At 35.3% G+C, this 19,600-nt stretch overlaps 1 protein-coding gene and 1 pseudogene across 1 annotated transcript; one reads left to right on the forward strand and one right to left on the reverse strand.

The window, feature by feature from the left end:
* Positions 1-3,646: 3,646 nt before the first annotated feature.
* LOC108209238 (protein GRAVITROPIC IN THE LIGHT 1-like) lies at positions 3,647-7,612 on the reverse strand. Its single transcript, XM_017380039.2, has 3 exons — positions 7,450-7,612; positions 6,443-6,519; positions 3,647-5,278 (listed from the first exon to the last, which is right to left on the reverse strand). The coding sequence occupies exon 3, from the start codon at positions 5,216-5,218 to the stop codon at positions 3,962-3,964; it is 1,257 nt and encodes a 418-aa protein (XP_017235528.1). The 5' UTR covers positions 5,219-5,278; positions 6,443-6,519; positions 7,450-7,612; the 3' UTR covers positions 3,647-3,961.
* Positions 7,613-9,029: 1,417 nt separating this feature from the next.
* LOC108209237 (3-phosphoshikimate 1-carboxyvinyltransferase 2-like) lies at positions 9,030-19,058 on the forward strand (annotated as a pseudogene).
* The last annotated feature ends 542 nt before the right edge of the window (positions 19,059-19,600 follow it).

Below are 19,600 nucleotides of genomic sequence, written 5' to 3' on the forward strand. Positions count from 1 at the left end.
TTATTTTGAATGCTGATATTTGGTCATATCAATTGATTTTGTCATTCAAACACGAACAAGCTGGCTTAATCGGCCCGTCTAAAACCGACTATCTATGTTGTTCGGGTTTTTAGAACCGCTGTTAATTAACGGTCGGTTTTGCCGACTTTTTTTTAGTGTTGGAGGTCAAAGCCATGTTGCCAGAAGTTGATCTTATTCTGAATATGCCGCAGAAAGTGCTCCTGCTGAATGACAACAGGTAACAGCCACTGGCTAATTAGTTTCGTGCATGAGAACCTTTTTAATAAGACTTAATTACCAAAAAAACTATACAATTATCATGTTTTTTTCAATTTAACCATAATAGTATATTTATTGCAGAATAATGCAACTAACTTTAAAAAATTATATTCAGAAAACCCACTCTCACTAATCCATAACCACGGTTAAGTTAAAATTGAGATATCACATATATTGTCAAGTTATTAATTATTAAATTAATTAGTATACGAATTTTATTAATTTTTTTTCTATCCAATTAAAAGATCAAAATCCTAATTTATATTTTACACAAATATAGAGCGAATCATAATTTATGTCCGAATGTATAGGACAATGTTAGCAAGATTTTTTGAAAACACAATCAGCCTACTAGATACCTGTAGATACCTGTGTATCGATAATTTTTCATGTAATTTAAATAATTGTATCGAATTTATAAATTTATTCAAACTCTTGATCGCTCTATGAACCGGTGTTACTAATTTTGTCGACATATTACTTGCAACATCGATATGATAAATGTGTTTTGTTCGGGTTCAACCTACACAAGCACATATAATATATATGGTATTTTGAGATTTCTACACGATTTTTACATGATTTTTAATAAATATTATATAATTTTTAACATTTTGTTAGTAATTGTTTGGGCAATAAATTTTATTGAATTAGTATTCATCTAAAAAAACAAACAATTCAAATGCTATGATTTTCGATAATAAATATAATTCTTCAACAATATTAATATATACATATATATATATATATATAATTTTTAAAATAAGTGTAAATTCTTACCAATCAAAAAAACTAAACTAAACTAAATTAATTATTTAGTCGACAATAATTTAAAATTATACTATAACGAACCCTGATAATTCAAAAAAAAACTGCTTATTTGGTCTATATATAATGAATTATGTAAATATTTAAACTAAAATTATAAAAAAATGTTATTTTAGTGATGTTGCGTAGGACATCCAAACCATAGTTAAAATTGGGTTCTCTCAAATATGTTTTCTATTAGTTAGTTGTATTTTTCTGCAACAAAATTAATATTATGATTAAAATGAAAAAATCATAAAAGTTTAATAGTTTTTTTGGTAATTAAGTCTTTTAATAACTAATCTATGATATTAACTTGTAATACTAGGAAACTTTACATGGACAGACGCACATCAAAACATGCATATATCTATTCATTAAAATCAAGAATAATGACGGAATCCGGCCATAGAATAGAATGGTATTTAACAGAAAACCTCATATCTACAAACTTCATTGCCACATATTCATACGAGTATATCAACATGTAAAGTAGAGAAGAACCAAGAAAGAAAATATTACAACGCTAATTACAAGATTCACGGCTTCTTTTTGGCACGAAATGAGGCTCTATGTCTAGCCGTGTATCCATTAAACAAGGCTAATGCATTGCTGGTCACTTGTGCCACATTCAACACCTTAGCCTTAATGGTAGCCTTAACCTTACCTCTAATAGTGTAAGCCGAGAAGCCATCTATGCATGTGGTGGCATCCGTCAGGGCAGCGCTAACCCAACTCTGAACATTACTCTCGTGCCAGAGGAATTGTTTCTCACCATCAATACTCATCTGTCTAAATTCTTTAACGGATTGCGCGATTTGTGTCACGCCGTCATTTATCTGGCTCAGACAGTCTTGCACGGCGAAATAGTCGGGTGTTTTTGTTTGCTGAAGAAGTTTAGCCACTTTGGTGACATAGGCTCTGGTGTATAGCGCCCGGGCTAGGCTCACGGACAATGCAACCTGAGCCAGCTCTTCTTGGGTTTGAATTTTTGAGTTTACGAGAGGTAAGAGACTTTGTACACACAAGTTGTAATATAGGGTTGATTGGCATCGTTTTTGAACGAAAGCCCTGGATCTTGAACATCGCTGACAAGCCGGCTCGACGAATCGGGTGATGCAAAATATAGTGAAGAGGATGAGCAGAAAAGAGATGCGATTGTGCGCCATATGTAAAGTGCCGCGATTTCTAAGTAGCTATAGCTTAGTATTGTTTTGAGATGGAGGTTGATATCAAGATGAAGTGATGATTGTAGAGGTATTGACTCAGGGTTTTTATATAGAGAGATCTCTTGAGATAGTGCTTTAATTCTTTGTTACTCATATATTTTTGCAAATCTATATCTGACTCTAACTTGTGCACGTGCACTTTAAATTTCCAGGAAGCTACTGATAAGATCTGGCATCTGGCGGAGCCACCTCAATGTCCAACTGTTACAAGGGATAAAAAGAAGTAAACCGGCATAATTCCAACACTATTTGTTGTGTTTGGTTGGGGTGAATGATTCCAGAAGGAATGGAATGAAAAATGAACTATTTATGCTCAATTTTTAAAAAATTTAATTCCTTCCTCCATTCCATTTTTTACATCATAGGCTAGATATCACACCTCCAATTTGAGGTGGAATGCTCCATTCTCTCCTATTCTCAATTTCTTCACAAATCTAATCATAACAATTTTGCACTCTCTCAATTTTTTCTCAAAGCTTTCTTCCTATCTCTATTAGTTTCAAGTATTTTTACTCATTCCATTCCATTCTCCCCAACCAAACACAACATTTAGAGAAATTACTTAGGGGTGGGTTATGTGTCAATCAGAAAAATTGCTTTATCCTAGAATTTTTAGCGTTTAATATTTTTTTTTACCGGACTTATGTATCATTTGTATGTTCTAGAACAGTTACCTTGAAACAAATGCCACTAAAGCCACGACTAATTTGGAACAAATTCCCGGAGACAATGGCAAGCTGTTTGCTGCAAGTCGGACATGATATTGCTTACAAGCTTCAAGCATGTAAACTAATTAGATTCAGGTACTACTCAGCACATAGTTTATTTTTAATAATGTGTCACCATTTCTTTATAAAGATATGCATGTACAAGGTCTAGCTGGGAGACACAACCTAAGCTAGATAACTTCTTCCGTCCGCACGTAACCAATTATTTAATGCAAATTTCTTAAGTGCGAATTGCTTAAAACATGATCCGGAAAGGCTAAGGTATCTAAAACCGGCCAAGAATTAATTCTAAGCATAACTAAACACTAAGAATGTGTTAACACTTGTTATCTTTGTGGAAGCACGTACATGCATTGAATTCATACGTTGCTTAGATCTTAATTCACATGCTAAACTTAATTAAAGTAGCATGTGTTTTGGCAGAGGTGAATGCATGTTTAAAGGGGTAAATGAATGAAGTGTCACTTGTTGATTTGATCACTTTGTATATATGATTTGAACCAGGTTGAATCAAAAATGTAAAGGGGATATTGTCTAACCAGCTGGTTAATGCTGGACTCTACAGTGTTCACCTAATATCATAAACATTCTGAATGCAAAGTGTACACAAGAACTACTACACTTGAATTGAAGACCAGCAACTCCATGAGGCAAGACCATAGCCACTGACCACAGGAATTTATAATATATGGAAATAGCAGTAACAAAAACTATGGCTATGGCTGCAATAATACATGTTAAGGATTTTCTTTGTCACTTATTCGTTTAAATATTCAACAATAATTACCACAATAAATTTCAGGGTACACTACACATACTGATAATCACCCACTGCATAGCAACAATCAGCGCCCATCCAGCACCAACATTTACATACAGCCAGTTACCAAAACACAAGTATAAACTGTACTAGGAAATTTATATGCTTGTTAGGTAGACTTGGCAGTGGATCAAGCAACCATCGATCCAGAAACCCGGCATGACCATTAGCCCAACCTTGGGCTTCTGTTCATTTTCATCTTTAAGGAAATTTTCTAGAACACTTTTCATATAGACTTCCGAATATTCAGATCCTTTTTTCACCTGAAAAACCTTCGCTGCAGGATCAAACGAGTAAGCCAACCTGTGCAAAAGCCAGATTGATTTTGCCAATTTCAGAAATGCCAAGTAGAAAGGTGTCCGTGGATGTCCGCCATCCATCACATGCTTTCGCTGATCTAAGTTCCCAAAAAATGAAGTTTCCATCTTTGGGTGAACAACAATTAGGTATTTGCTCCGACAAAATTTCCCAAAATTGGAGTCTGGATTTTGACCAACAGCATCTAGGGGATCTATGTCTCTTAGGGCAAGATACTGGTGGAATAAACTTTCTTCCGTGGCCATACTATTCTCAACTTTCAGAGAGAAGTTTTCCTCCTGAAAGCCACCAAACATTCTTTGGCAAATATGGGATTCAAATGCATATTTTTTATGAGCTCTTTTCGCATAAACTAAGCCAGGTTCAACAGAATCTGCTGCAGCATCAAGGTCCCACCCTGCTGCTTTCATCATGTTAATTAGTGGCTTTGAAAAATCGTGAATGGCTCTGGAAGCAGCTTCTACCGCTGACTTGAAGAGATCAGGTGTTAACTCAAGTGATAATAAACCACTTTCCTCGCTTGAACCTTCTGATTCATTGGTTGACAAACCCCTAAGTTTAAGATTCTTTTCCAGTTTTGTCCGCCTTTGATTTGCCTCAGAGATCTGTTGCTGAACCTGAGTGATCTCGGAATCTTTGTTGCGAATCTCAGACTGAAACTTTTTTACCATGACCTCGTATGTTTTTAACAAGCTTTGCTGTTCTTGAATCTCCGCAGCTAAACGTGAGTCCTGAGGGGAAACACATAACGGTTTGGGGTTGTTCTCCCTATAAAAATGCTTGAGCTCAGAAAGGTCCTTCAGCTTAGCAATAACAAGCTTATCAGCAGCTTGAATTTTATCAGGGTCATAAGGTGTATGAGCAGCTTGGAGTTGGATGTAAGCAGACTTTAGGGAGGAAATGTTGGTAAATATTTTGGATATCAGGGACTCCACTGCTTCTGGGTTCTGATTATTTGTCTCTTCCATAGGTTGAGGGTGGATCTTTTGATTATTACTATCACAAAGTTGGCTGTCTCTCCCACCAGCGGGTTGCATAGTTAATTCCAGCCAAAGAAAAATATATAATTCACGTGCCAAAGACCAACGAATGACAATCTACAAATGAATATATTAAATATACAGGTAAAGATCAGAATCAAAAACTACTAATAGCAAAATGTTGAGCTATGCAAAATTGCACTTTTTTTCCAAAAACATGTTTTAACTTTCAAATAACTTCTATGATATGATGCTCTATAACACTAAAACTAGTGTAAGATGAACAACATTGTCAGATGCAACCTCACTGGAACTGAACTCCTAATCTGTTAACAATTTGACGTAACACTAACATAGAAAATTTTATAAAGAGAGAGGATAATGTCTGTGAGAGTACACTAGACATATCATCCAGGAGACAAATGACCATTTCCTGTTTCAGAATTTCTAACAAACATTATTGTTTTCATTTCTTTTTCGATTGATTCTCGTTCTTTTTCTCTATCTATGGTATTTGTTGAGGCATATAGCTAGGGTTATTGCCAAGGTAGAGAATCTATTTCTATGGCTCTCAATTTTGCCTCAACGATTTAAACACCGTTTTCCTTGACTATGATCTCCCCAGAGTAGAACTGTAGAAACTTTCTAGAATATTTCAATGTAAGACTTTCCAAATACTTGTGCATGCCATCTATAAGATACTAAAAAGACTTTCCAAATAGGTACTTATGCATGTCAGCTATAAGTTACTAAATAATCTATTCTCCAGAAGTCACTTTTCTTACACAAAAATACAAAGAAAGATAAGTTAATATGTACAGAAACAGAGAAAGGGAACAAATCTAGAGACTTGTTTGACTTTTGATGTTATTAAACAAAAGAAATTCTGGATTTTCATTAATCAGAGGTAAATCATACATAGATCATTAAATAAAGAACTATATATGGAGAAAGGTGCAAAGACATATGCATCAGCAATTCAACTATCTACAGGAATCACCTAGGGAGAAATCCACAGGAGAAATGGTAAGAATAATGTCTGTACTGTATGAACAACATATTTTAGCCTGATACAGTACCAGAAAAGGAGAAACTGGTTTCATTTGGATCATAAGTTTGTTTCTTACATGTGTAACAAGTGGTGGATAAGATGATCGAGACAACACACAATTAAACAGAAACACTTACCTAGGTAACAGGCTAACGAGTATAGAATAACTATTAATTAATGATTGAGTGTACAATCATGAGATATATGGAAGTGATTTAGTATTTATATACCTGTATTCAGTTTCCCTTTCTGTAATAGGTGCTGCAACAGAAAAGGTTCTGGTACAATTCATGAGACGACTTTCCACCTAGGCAAACAGAAAATTCTTAAGTCAGTAACAAGAAACATAGTTACTGTCCGACGAATTCATATCAATGTCACCAATAAGTTATCTAACTTTACAGTTTTCCCTTGTTCAGACAAGCTTGTAGTCTGTACAATATAATATCAATTATATAATTTATATCCCCAACATAAAACACCAATTTGCAATCATTTATAAAGAATTGTTCCGCCACTGTGGTGGTGGGGTGGGGAGTCAAACAACTGGTTGCAAGAACAAGGAGAACCGAACTTTCTCAGTCACATATATGTATAATATCTAACAAATGCCAAACTCCGCCCCTTTTAGCATAATTTGAAGGTAAAGTGCCCAAAAATGGCATGTCTGTAATAGCTGCCCATTGTACCTTGTACCCGTATAACCCATTCAAAAAACGCAACAAAAAGTTGCCTCTTACTTAAATTTAAATACCAACAATTTCACTGCATTTTCTAAATCATCTTCCCACTACACCAACTTTCAACACAAATTTCACTTACAAACCACACCAATAAGAATTTTTTTAAAAATCCGCCATTTTGAAACCTATACTTAATTTTTATATCATCTTGACCATTTTCCCAGTACTCATATACAACACAGATAACCAATCCATTCCAGCTCAAACAAAAATTTCAGCAGCTACATATCAACTCTACCTGACCAAAAAACACCTCAAAAGCCAGGTAACGCAATCAATCGTTAAAGACATATATTCCCACTGAATTTATATTAACTTGCCAGTAACAATACACCAACAGATGATTAAAAACGTGTTTTTAATCTTATTTAGTGTGTGTGGAGCTTCGTGTAACAGGATCTACGATTCTTGCACACAAGAAATTAAGAGCTAATTAGTTAAAACTACTAACACTGTGATACACTCACACAAAAGGCAGTATTTAGAGAAGTTACCGTGAAAGATGGAAACTTGTGGTGGCGGAGATGGCGAAAGCAAGATCGATCCCCAACTTTTGGAACAAAATCCCACCTCTGTTTACTCTTATTATTTCCTTCACCTGTTCTTCACTTGTTTCTTTATTCTTACACCAGTGTTTATTTCAACAGTTGGACAAGCAACAAATTTCAGATTGGACCATGTTAGGACTAGGGTTCGCAATATCAGACACGACCCGAACCCGACTCGAACCCGACCCGAATCCGCAACCCGATTTACAGAGACAAAACTCGAAAGTGACCCGAAAATCACCTGTTTGACACGAAATGGACCCGACATGACCCGAAATTAGAATTTCGTTTCTAATAATTTCAATTTTCAGTTTTATTCAATTTTAAGTAATTTTAGCTTGACTCGAAATCGACCCGATTGCTGACACGAACACGACCCATTACCCGAAACTGCCACCCTTAGTTAGGACTTTTGGAAGAGAAAATGTACAAAAAGTAAGCTATTTTAAGTTAAATCCGTTTTAGTATATTTTTCAACTCACAGTTAAAAATTGCATTTTGATTTTGAGTAAACATGACTTGAAATTGTATTTTGAGTTGACAACATAACGTGAAATTACATTTTTGTTAACACAACACAAAGTTATATTTTGAATCGACAATTAAAACATTTTTTAAAAAATGATAATAGAAACTTTTTACAATTAAATAGTGATACTTGGGCCAACATCTTTTTAAAAGGGATGCAAATCTGATTTTTCTTTTTTGCTTCTTTTATTATTTTAATTATATAATATATATAATCAAATTTCCATTAAATTTTAATCTCTTTAGCTTATAAATAATTATGTATTTACATTATATATTTATTATTTAGTATATTAATAAAATTATAATACTTTATTTTTTTCTTAATTTTTTCACATTTATCATATCAAAATTTATAAAAATATCCAGAAGAAAAATAAAAATTTAATATTAAATTAAGAATACTAATAGGATAAGGACTACGGCCTACATAGATTAAAATACACAATTTACTATCTAACTTAAATTTAATAAAAACAACTTGATGGCTAAATTTACATAAATTATTAATTTATGAAAAATATCTATTTAATTGCGAATGCATAAGTTAATTTTCGGTACAAATGGTATTTTTAAATATTTTAGTAATTTATAAATAATGACTTATGATCCGATTTTCAGTCCTCATTTAAATTTACCTAAATGCTTATATTTTGATAATAATTAAAATTAATATTTTTGCCGGTCAGGTAAGAGTTAAGACTCGATAGAATTGACAGTCTAAGAGCATCTCCAGCAGAGTCTTAACATGTTCCCTAAATATATAATAAAATATTCAATTTTTAAGGGATTACTACATTTTATTGAATGGGAACTCCAACAACATTCCCTATTTCTATTCCCTATTATTATTATAATATTATATTCAACTTGTAAGTAGGAGAGAGAAAGGAGGGAAACAGGAAGAAAAAGGAGAGAAGTGAATATTTTATTATTTAAAAATCCCTAAAAATGAGGAATGAAGTGGGCATCCTAATTTTTTAAGGGATGACTAGGACTCTGCTGGAGTTGTGTTTTAGGTCATATTTCTTATATTAATAGTTTAGGAGACGGAAGCTGCCGGAGATGCTCTAAGATTACCAGAATCCTGCTATCATACGACCCCGCCAAACCCCAAGATTTCAAGAAAATCTCAATTCAATTCATTCTTTCATTTCTCAAAATCCCGGTGAATACCCATTATTTCCCAAACCCTTAGGAACAAAACCCAGAAAGCCATTATAAACCATAACTCCAAACAAGATCACAGGTTGCAATATGAATCAGGTTAGCAATATGGGAAAAGGGGTTGAAATGACCCACTTTTGCGCTAATTTTAGTAAACCAAAGAATCCCAGATTGTTAAAGTTTGTATTTTTTGGGACAAATGTGAATGCAAATGGCTCTGGTTTAAATTGTCAAAGGGTTGCTTTTGGTCCTTTGATTAATGAGAAGAAAGTTAGGTGTTGTTCAGAGATTTCAGCTTCAGTTGCTGCCACAGAGAAGCAGTCGGCGACTCGGCGGCACCAGAGATTGTATTGCAACCCATTAAATATATTTCTGGAACTGTTAAGTTGCCTGGTTTGAAATCGCTTTCGAACAGGATTTTGCTTCTTGCTGCCCTTTCTGAGGTGAATTGTTGTTGTGTGCTAATTATTGTAAAGTATGTCGATTTAGTACTTGATAGGTATGTATATGTATATTTGTATAATTTTGTTTAGGATTCTAGATGAGAACCTTGAAAATATAATATGAGTGTGTATAATTATGATATGGGATTGCACTGTGGCATATAGATGAATTTTAAGGAATGTGGAAGATTTGAATTTGGTTAAGGTTGCAGGTGTAATTTTAAAAGTAATGTGTCTTGATTTATACTTATTACAAATTTTCTGCTAAGCTAGTTGATCACAAAGCTTGGGAGGGGGGGTTGAGAGTAACTAAACTTATGCTTATGCTTTTCCTTTTCCTTGTCCAGTGGCTTAGTTACGTACTAGAGCATTTTAGATTGTATATCTGAGTTAACTTATATATTGAGAACTGCTCTTAGACTGTAAGGCATACTCTGTTAGGTTGCTAGGAACGGAATGAGGTGGGATTGCAGTGAAAAATGTGAACATACAAATTTGAAGGGGAGAGAAAGATATAGGAAGATGTAGGGGAGAAGAGTGAAAATTTGTAAGTACAATTTTCTACGTTAAGGATTGTGAAACTAGTAAGGAGTTCGTGAAGGGACTTCATGAAGGCATTAAAATTACAAATTTACCCACAGAATAGTAAAGATTTCATTTAATTCTTTCCAACCAGGCGGTGTGCATAATTAAAAGAGCATGGACCATTTTATGTGTCAAACTTATAGCTCTGGCTTCTGAGTTACAATAGCTGATTGGAACTAAGATTCCAATCTGAAGATGAGATAACTAGTTAACTGTAGACATTGTAAAGCATCAAAATTTTTATCTCTTGTACTCCCCCTTACTAGTCTTGCTTTCTGAAGGTATATGTTGTAAATTTCTCTTTCTTTTCATTCTTTTGCTTTTTTTCCATTCCCCAAATGTAAAGCATACTATCATTTTGACAATTTATAGGGAACCACTGTTGTAGATAACTTACTGAACAGTGATGATGTTCATTATATGCTTAGTGCATTGAGAACGCTTGGCTTACGGGTGGAAGAGGATAGCGCAAGTAAAAGAGCAATAATTGAAGGTTCCTCTGGTCTATTTCCAGCAGGAAAGGAATCTAAAGATGAAATTCAACTTTTCCTGGGAAATGCTGGGACGGCAATGCGTCCATTGACCGCTGCTGTCACTGTAGCTGGAGGAAATTCTAGGTATTTATATTAAAAAAATTAAATTTACATATATAAGCCTTGAGGCAGTAAGCAGTTTGTTAGCTGCAAAAAAAAAAACCTAGGCAATGCCTAGCCCAGCAATTTCGATAGTTAAATTTAAATTGCGAAATGGTACATCTAATACTTCTGGCCTGAAACGATTTTTCATTTGATTTTATATTTAAAATACTTCGTTTCTTGGTTAAGTGTGGCCCACCTTTCCGATTGAAGCAGATCCTAAAAGGTATAATCTTCCAATGCCCTTACTTATGTGGCTTGATCAGAGAGACAGTGCCCAAAACTTCAAGAATTCGACACCCCAAAAAATTTGTTTCAATCCTGTAAACCTTACCTGAGAATACTGTATGAGCATATTGTTATTCTTTGATAACTTTTTTCATATTTGACTGACAACCTCACAAGGCATATGAAATGTGTTTGTTGTGGAAGATGCTTTCACTCACCTTAACTACGTTGTGACTTGTGAGTACTCCAAAAAAACTGCTTAAGATCTTGCCAGCTCTTTAGTGGTTTATCAGTTAATGGTTGTATCTTATGCTTCTGCCGACTGTATTAACTGACAGTTGTCAGTGTATTTTCAGTTACATACTTGATGGGGTGCCCAGGATGAGAGAGAGGCCTATTGGTGATTTGGTCACAGGTCTCAAGCAGCTTGGGGCAGATGTTGATTGTTCTCTTGGCACAAACTGTCCACCAGTCCGCGTAGCAGGAAAGGGAGGCCTTCCTGGTGGAAAGGTAAGGGTTTGACGACGTTTTAGGTGTACCATTGTACATCAGATATGGTCTCAATTATTTCTCTGTCTAGTTTATTTTCTAGAATTTTGGTTTTTTCTTGCCTTGAAGTATGAAAGTTTTATTTTAGTCGATCATTTGTAAATTTGATGCCACGTTTTCATTGATATTGTTCAACAGCGGATATATAGGTTCCTGATAACAAGAATTCATGTTATGTAATAAGTTCTGGGGGTGTCTTTACATTATAGGCTGTCATAGTGGCATAGAGGAGATCAAGTTGCTGTGAAAGTCATTATTCTTTATAACATTCCTTCATTATTCTTTATAACATTTCCCTTTTCTCTATTAACAGGTCAAGCTCTCTGGATCAGTTAGTAGTCAATACCTGACTGCTTTGCTCATGGCAGCCCCACTAGCTCTTGGAGACATTGAGATTGAAATTATTGATAAACTAATTTCTGTACCATATGTTGAGATGACCCTCAAGTTGATGGAACGGTTTGGTGTTAGTGTAGAGCATACTGGTAACTGGGACAGGTTCTTCATCAAAGGAGGTCAAAAGTACAAGTAAGTATCTTGTAACTCTGGTTTTTGAAGCTTAGTCATATTATCTGATGGAGTGAAACGAAATCAGATCCCCTGGTAATGCTTATGTAGAAGGTGATGCTTCTAGTGCAAGTTATTTCTTAGCTGGTGCAGCTGTGACTGGTGGAACCATAACAGTTGAAGGTTGTGGGACAAGCAGCTTACAGGTACTGTCCACATTACAATTATGTTGTTGTTCAGATTACTATTCTATATCTGGAAGTAGCTGTGGCCTGTGAATAAGTTGCACATCTGTATATTAATATTTGTTTCATGAATAGTACGTATATGCAAATAAGTCACAGATATATTGACCTCACTAGTTGGTTTATCATCTATACCATGTTTGTGTATATGCGGAATATCACAATCTTGTTTGCATTTAAGAGGAAAAGTTTTCCAAGTAGCTATGTTGTGTACATTTTCAAGAAAGATAATAAAAAAGACTTTTACATTAGGAAGAAACTACAACCATAATCATGAACATAATACTATATTGCTACCCATCCCTCATTTTGTGTGAGCTGTGTAACTTCCTTGTAAATTCCCCATGCGGTTTAATTATTTAAGTTCAACTATGGGTTGGTTCGCTTTTATATCTTCTGCAATTTACAAGCCGAGTCAAGTTTGTTGATTTAGATATGGTTCCTAATCCTATCTGTATCTCATATTTTGTTCTTCCTAATCTTTGAAAGCTTGTTTTCTTGACTTTTCATTTCTTCCACAAGGGTGATGTTAAATTTGCTGAGGTTCTTGGTCAAATGGGTGCTGAAGTAACCTGGACTGAGAATAGTGTAACCGTTAAAGGGCCACCTCGAAATGCTCTAGGAAAAAAACTTCTCTGTGCTGTTGATGTTAACATGAACAAAATGCCAGATGTTGCTATGACTCTTGCGGTAGTCGCACTGTTTGCTGAGGGTCCAACAACAATAAGAGACGGTATGAGTTGGCTTCTTGTTATATGCAAGGGGGTATCTAGAAAATTATATTACATAATATATAATAGAGTGACGTCGACAGTAGTCTGTCCACCTGATTAAGAATTCGATAGGCACATCTATAATCTGTTGGGAGATTCTCCAGGAACATTCATTTGGTATTAAGAAAATAACTAGCTTAAGCGTAATTCACTATTGTTAAGATGATGTAAGCATCATGAGGTCAGCAGTCGTATGTCAGTATAGGGTTCACTGTTCGAGACCTGGGGGCTAAGTATTACTCTCTATAAGAGTACAGCCTCCTCATCTTGTAATACATAACTGATATATACAAAAACACACTCTGCCTCCATCCCCCTGTTTTTATATACTGCAGCACACATATTCATACATTCATATTATCTTCTGTTGGCTAATATACACATTAATCTCTGACATGGTATCAGAGCAGGTCCATTCTGGACATTAATTTCTTTCCAGGTGCTTAGTTCTTCAAGAAGAACAAAGCCCTTTTTTAAACCCAGAAGCAATATTCTGCCCAGAGACCCACATCCTGTTCAGTTGGACATTCTGTAATTTTTCGAAGCTTGTATTCTTCAAGGAGAATCAAGTGCCCAGTACGATCTCTTATCAAAATCAGAGAACCGCAACTTACCAAAACAAAACCACAGACATACCACTGAACAGATCAGTCAGCAGCGACCCAGCATCAAGTGTTTTTTGGCCAGAAAAACCTTCGGACGTTCTGTTTATTATTTGAAACAGCTTCCTTGGATTTTTGGCTCTCCTGTTTCTTGTGATTCTATATGCGGTACTCTTCTTGAATCTGAAACTTTCCATTTAGCATCTATTATACCATATATGTTATCATGCTGTGAAACTAGGAGAGAGTCACTGACCCCAGTATTAAGTATACACTGTTGTTAGCCATATGTGCATCTGATATAGATTAGTCTTATACATACACGAATATATTGGCCTGGTGTTCTTGTGGATTCATATCAGCTAAGGCTTGACCTACATCCAAAATTAATATTTCATGGCTGGTGCTGGTGATTGTTCTGTCACAAGTGACTTAATTGCTCTAACTAGCAACAAATCAGGATTTCATGGTATGCCATATTTAAGTCCTAAATTTGACGGGAAAGATTTTCTTGAATGGACAAAGGCTTGTACGATGGCATTGAAATCCCATAAATTGATGAAATATATTAATGGGAAAGCCAAGCAACCTTTGGAAAGTGATTCCAATTTCGATGATTGGAATTCTGATAATGCCATGGTTTGTTCATGGTTGTTTAACTCTATGGAGGTTCATATTCGCAAAAGTTACATTTTTATTGATACGGCTGAAGAAGTGTGGAATTCTCTCGTCCAGACTTATTCCTTCTCTGGAAATGTGGCCAAGAGGTTCGATGTGAACCGGAAGATATGGGCATTGGTTCAAGGAGATCGAACACTAGCTCAGTATTATTTAAGAGTTGACATCATTTTGGAGTGAATTAGGTCATTACACTATATTCGAATGCAAACATGCTGAAGATCAGGAGAAATATCAAAAGATAATGACCGAAGAAAACGTGATGAAATTTCTTGATGGACTGTCTGATGAGTATGATTTAATCAAAAATCAACTTATCAGACAGGTTCATTTTCCTAATGTAGAGGATGCATTACGGTCGTGTTCGATTAGAGGAAAGTCGTAAGCAAAGCATGGCCCTGACTAGGGGTGTACACGGGTCGGTGAAACCGACCGAACCAACCCAAACCGACCATATTTCATCCGAACCAATCCGAACTTTTTTGACCCGATTGATAATTGGATTAAAAAATGAGTAACCCGATTTAATTGGGTTGGACACGGGTTTCGGTTTTTTTTAACCGATCCAACCCAACCCGATTAAAAAAATATTAAATTACATATAAAAATCATTCACACCACCTTAATAACCCATAATATGTTAGCCTAGTCCATATAACTAATTGTTGATTTGTTATGCTTTGCTAATTGTTGATTTGTTGTGTTTTGCTAATTGTTTCCGTTCAACTTAATTTTTTAATTTATTGCTGTAATTCTGAAGTTTTTAGTATCGAGTTTTAAGTGTTTTGGTCAGTAGTGCAGGTTTTTTAAGATGTTATAGTGCTTAACTCATTTTGTATATACCAGGTAATTCACCTGCTTGTTGTAATACATTCAGTTAAAATTTCATCTTTTGATGTGTCGAAACTTGGTTTTGCTTGAATATGGAAAAGAAATTATTTTATACCCCCTCCGTCCCTTTTTATTTGTCCATTATGGAAAAAAAAAACACATACCAAGAAATAATTGATTGTATAAACTTTTTCATTAAATACCTCTAATTAATATCTTGAAAATGGTGGAATACCCCTACTTTATGTCTTGAAAACATGAATTCAACCAAGTTTCAAATAAGTCAAGTCTTGAAAATTGAAATCATGGAGATATATTTGAAAAACTATCATTAAATTAGTTTTGGAAGTATAAATGGACAGATAAATAGGGACAAATGTTTACTTCCAAAGTGGACAGATAAATAGGGACGGAGGGAGTATTTCATAACCCGATCAAACCGATCCGAACCAATCCGAACCGAAGTCATACAAATTGGTTTGGTTTATGAATTTAATTTTTATGGTTTGGGTTGAGAATTTGAAAACCCGATTTAATCGGGTTGGGTCGTTAAATTTCTTTAACCCGCCCAACCCGAACCGTGTACACCCCTAGCCCTGACGGTCCCTTATGATAGATCATCACTCTTAACTGGAAAAGTTTAACAACTTGAATGTGAAAACGCTGAACAAAAGCAACAAGAAACAAAAGCAACACCACCTGAACTCCCAAGCTCCACCATTTATATACCAAGGACAACCACTCCCTCCATACCAACCACCTCCCTACACCATTGGCCAAACCTCTGCCCAACCAATCCCTCCACCCCGAAACCAAGCTTTTATTTCCCCTCTTTAAACTGCCCCCAAAATCACCTACCAAATGAGAAAGAGACATGCAAATGGTCCTAGGTACCCATCATTTTCAGGTTTTGGCAAAATATTTGCCCTTTAAATCACGGCCAACTGTTGATAATCAGGCAGAAAATGTTTAAAAGCTATACCACAGTCAACAACACACAGACCAGTAGGAATATTATCATCACTAAAAAAATCCAACATACATCTCAAATTCATCCTTATCAAATTTATATGCTTTATAAATATTGATGCATGGCTGAGGAAAAATCTCATGATTCAACTTAGGGGCTCTACACACATTGTTCACATCAACACGCACATATCTACCATTTACCACAGTATCAAGTTCAAAAACCATGTTTTGATCCCTTTTCGTAATTATATTCCAATAAAACACACCCATCAAGTAAGTATGATAACTCTGACCTCTATTGAAAACTACGTTATCCCACTTACATGACATAATAAAACCATGAACATTACCCCTTTGAAGAACAAAGACCATCATTCTGGGTTGCACCGCTTTCATCATTTTACTTTAACTTACCCACGTTAGACAGATTCAGTAGCCTAGGGATCATAGGATCATTTGCATGTCTCTTTCTCCTTTGGTAGGTGATTTTGGGGGCAGTTTGAGGAGGGGAAATAAAAGCTTGGTTTCGGGGTGGAGGGATTGGTTGGGCAGAGGTTTGGCCATTGGTGTAGCGAGGTGGTTGGTATGGAGGGAGTGGCTGTCCTTGGTGGATCTTGGGAGTTTAGGTGGTGTTGCTTTTGTTTCTTGTTGGTATAAGGCTGTTTGGTTGGGGTTGGTTTTGTCCGTAGTGATGGGGCTGATTGTGTTGATAAGTGTTGTAGGGAGTGGATTCGGAGTGGGCAAATTGGTTGAGCTCCATGTTATAAAGGAGAGAAGGGTTGTACTGTATGTTTCGATTAGGGTTTGGAAAAGGGACAGATGGGAGTATATATAGATAAAGTGTGTAAAGCTGTTTGGCTTTTTAGGGAATAAAGAATAAAAATAAATGTGGTAAAGAGATTGAGACATGCACAGGTTCAGATAGTGAGATTGTGCATGTACACATAAGCATATATCAGTTTATATATCATACAAAAAGAACACAGAAATTTTTAAAGTGGTTGAGTATAAAAGATGCTTCTTAAATGAGATATGATAGTTTGAAAAAACAATGATTGAAAAGAAAGCATTGTTTATGTCGATGATATTGTGATAACTGGCAACGACACATATGAGATTGCAGATGTTAAACAGAGACTTGCTTCCGAATTTGAGATGATAGACTTGGGAAAACTATGGTATTTTCTTGGCTTTGAAGTCTCTAGAAGTTCGGGTGCTCTCTTTCTTTCTCAACATAAGTATACACTTGACCTTTTAAATGAAACAGGTATGTTAGGATGTAGACCTGCAGATTCTCCAATAGAAGCAAATCATGTGTGGAGATGTTGTTGACATTGTCGATAGATTTCAATATCAGAGATTAGTTGGACAGCTCATCTACCTCTCGCACACATGACCAAATATAGCATATGCAGTGGGAGTTGTGAGTAGATACATGCATGATCCTCGTCAGCCTCATTTGGACGCAGTTTATATGATTTTAAGGTATCTAAAAGCTGCTCCTGGAAAGGGAGTGATGTTTACTAAAAACAATCATCTCGGGGTTGAGAGTTATACTGATGCAGATTGGGCTAAATGTCTAGGTGATAAACGTTCCACTTCAGGATATTGTACATTTGTCGGAGGAAACTTAGTTACTTGGCAAAGTAAAAAGCAACCGGTGGTTGCATTATCTAGTGCCGAAGCAGAGTACAGAGCTATGGCTCGAGGTGTCCGAGAACTACTATGGATTAGATTGCTTTTGACAGAATTACTATGGTGTAAGCATCATGAGGTCAGCAGTCTTATGTCAGTGTAGGATTTACTGTGTTAGGGTTCACTGTTCGATACTTGGGGGCTAAGTATTACTCTCTATAAGAGTACAGCCTCCTCATCTTGTAATACTTAACTGATATATACAAAAACACACTCTGCCTCCATCCCCCTGTTACATATACTGCAGCACACATATTCACACATTCATATTATCTTCTGTTGGCTAATATACACACTAATCTACGATAACTATCAGATTCTTTTTCCAAGTTTCCTTTAATTAATACAAATCTTAGCACCTAGAGTGGAACTCCCTTGTTTTTCTTATGATGCAATATTAATATATCGAATATATTAACTAGCCCTGTTTTCTGTGCTCAGTTGCTAGCTGGAGAGTGAAGGAAACTGAACGAATGATTGCCATTTGCACAGAACTCAGAAAGGTAGGGCCTGTAGCAGTACACTTATGAGTTATGATTGCTGAACTCTCTTTTATGGGTCTACACTTCTACCCTTGTATTCACATAATTCAAATTACAGCTAGGAGCAACTGTGGAAGAAGGACCAGATTACTGTGTAATTACTCCACCTGAGAAATTAAATGTGACTGCCATAGATACATATGATGATCATAGGATGGCCATGGCGTTCTCTATTGCTGCTTGTGCAGATGTTCCTGTCACCATTAAGGATCCAAGCTGCACTAGGAAAACCTTCCCCGACTACTTCAAAGTCCTCCAGAGGTTTTCAAAGCACTAAATTTAAGTGTTTTTTCCCGGAGCAAGCAAAATGGACACTAAAGTAGAATTTAAAAAATTCATTAAATTTTAATATTTTAGGAAAGTAAAATTTCATTAATATTAATAGTATTTAATGTTTTGGGGTGATTCAAGATGCTCAAACACCCTCGTGCAATTCTTTTGTACTGTGTGTCTAAACATGTTATACGGGACTACAAATTTTCAGTGAATCTGTATGTTATGGTGACATGAAATATGCATTGAATTTTGATTTTCTGTTCAGAATGTGATAAGTAATGTTTCAATTTTCAACTTGATATAGGATCATTAGATTCTTCTGCTTAATGTACTCTGGTCATATTCATGGAAGTTGTAAATCATATGAATGCAATATGAGAAAGACAGGAAAGAGCAATCTCACAAGATTGCAGTGATGCTGTGTAAAGTTTATCTTTACTTTATTCATACTTGTACTGTGGTGTTAGATTTTAGAAAGCAAGGAACATGACAGTGAGTTATGAAGAAAGAAACAACGGGACATGTAAATACTTTACAATCTGTGCCAGGTCATGTTGAGCCATATTCAATTTTATTTCTGAATCTTGCATGTGTAGTGTACCAGTGTTTATATAATTTATGTACATATATACCTTTAATATTAGAAATTAAGAAAAAAACAGTATAACCTCTGATATAATACAGAGATTTTACCAGAGACATTAACTTTAATTTGTATTTATGTGAATGCAAGAGATTATTGTGTCGGTCGCCAACAAAATATTTAGGTTAGAATATTTACATTTGATTGGAAAAATTTATTTGTCCAATATTTCACCTTTTGTTCGATCAATTCAATTAA

The sequence above is a fragment of the Daucus carota genome, chromosome 2 (genome assembly GCF_001625215.2).
Source record: "Daucus carota subsp. sativus chromosome 2, DH1 v3.0, whole genome shotgun sequence".
Taxonomy (NCBI): domain Eukaryota; kingdom Viridiplantae; phylum Streptophyta; class Magnoliopsida; order Apiales; family Apiaceae; genus Daucus; species Daucus carota.

Excerpts from the sequence above, each read along its gene's own strand:
- LOC108209238 (XM_017380039.2), bottom strand. The coding sequence starts at position 5,218 with ATGCAACCCGCTGGTGGGAGAGACAGCCAACTTTGTGATAGTAATAAT.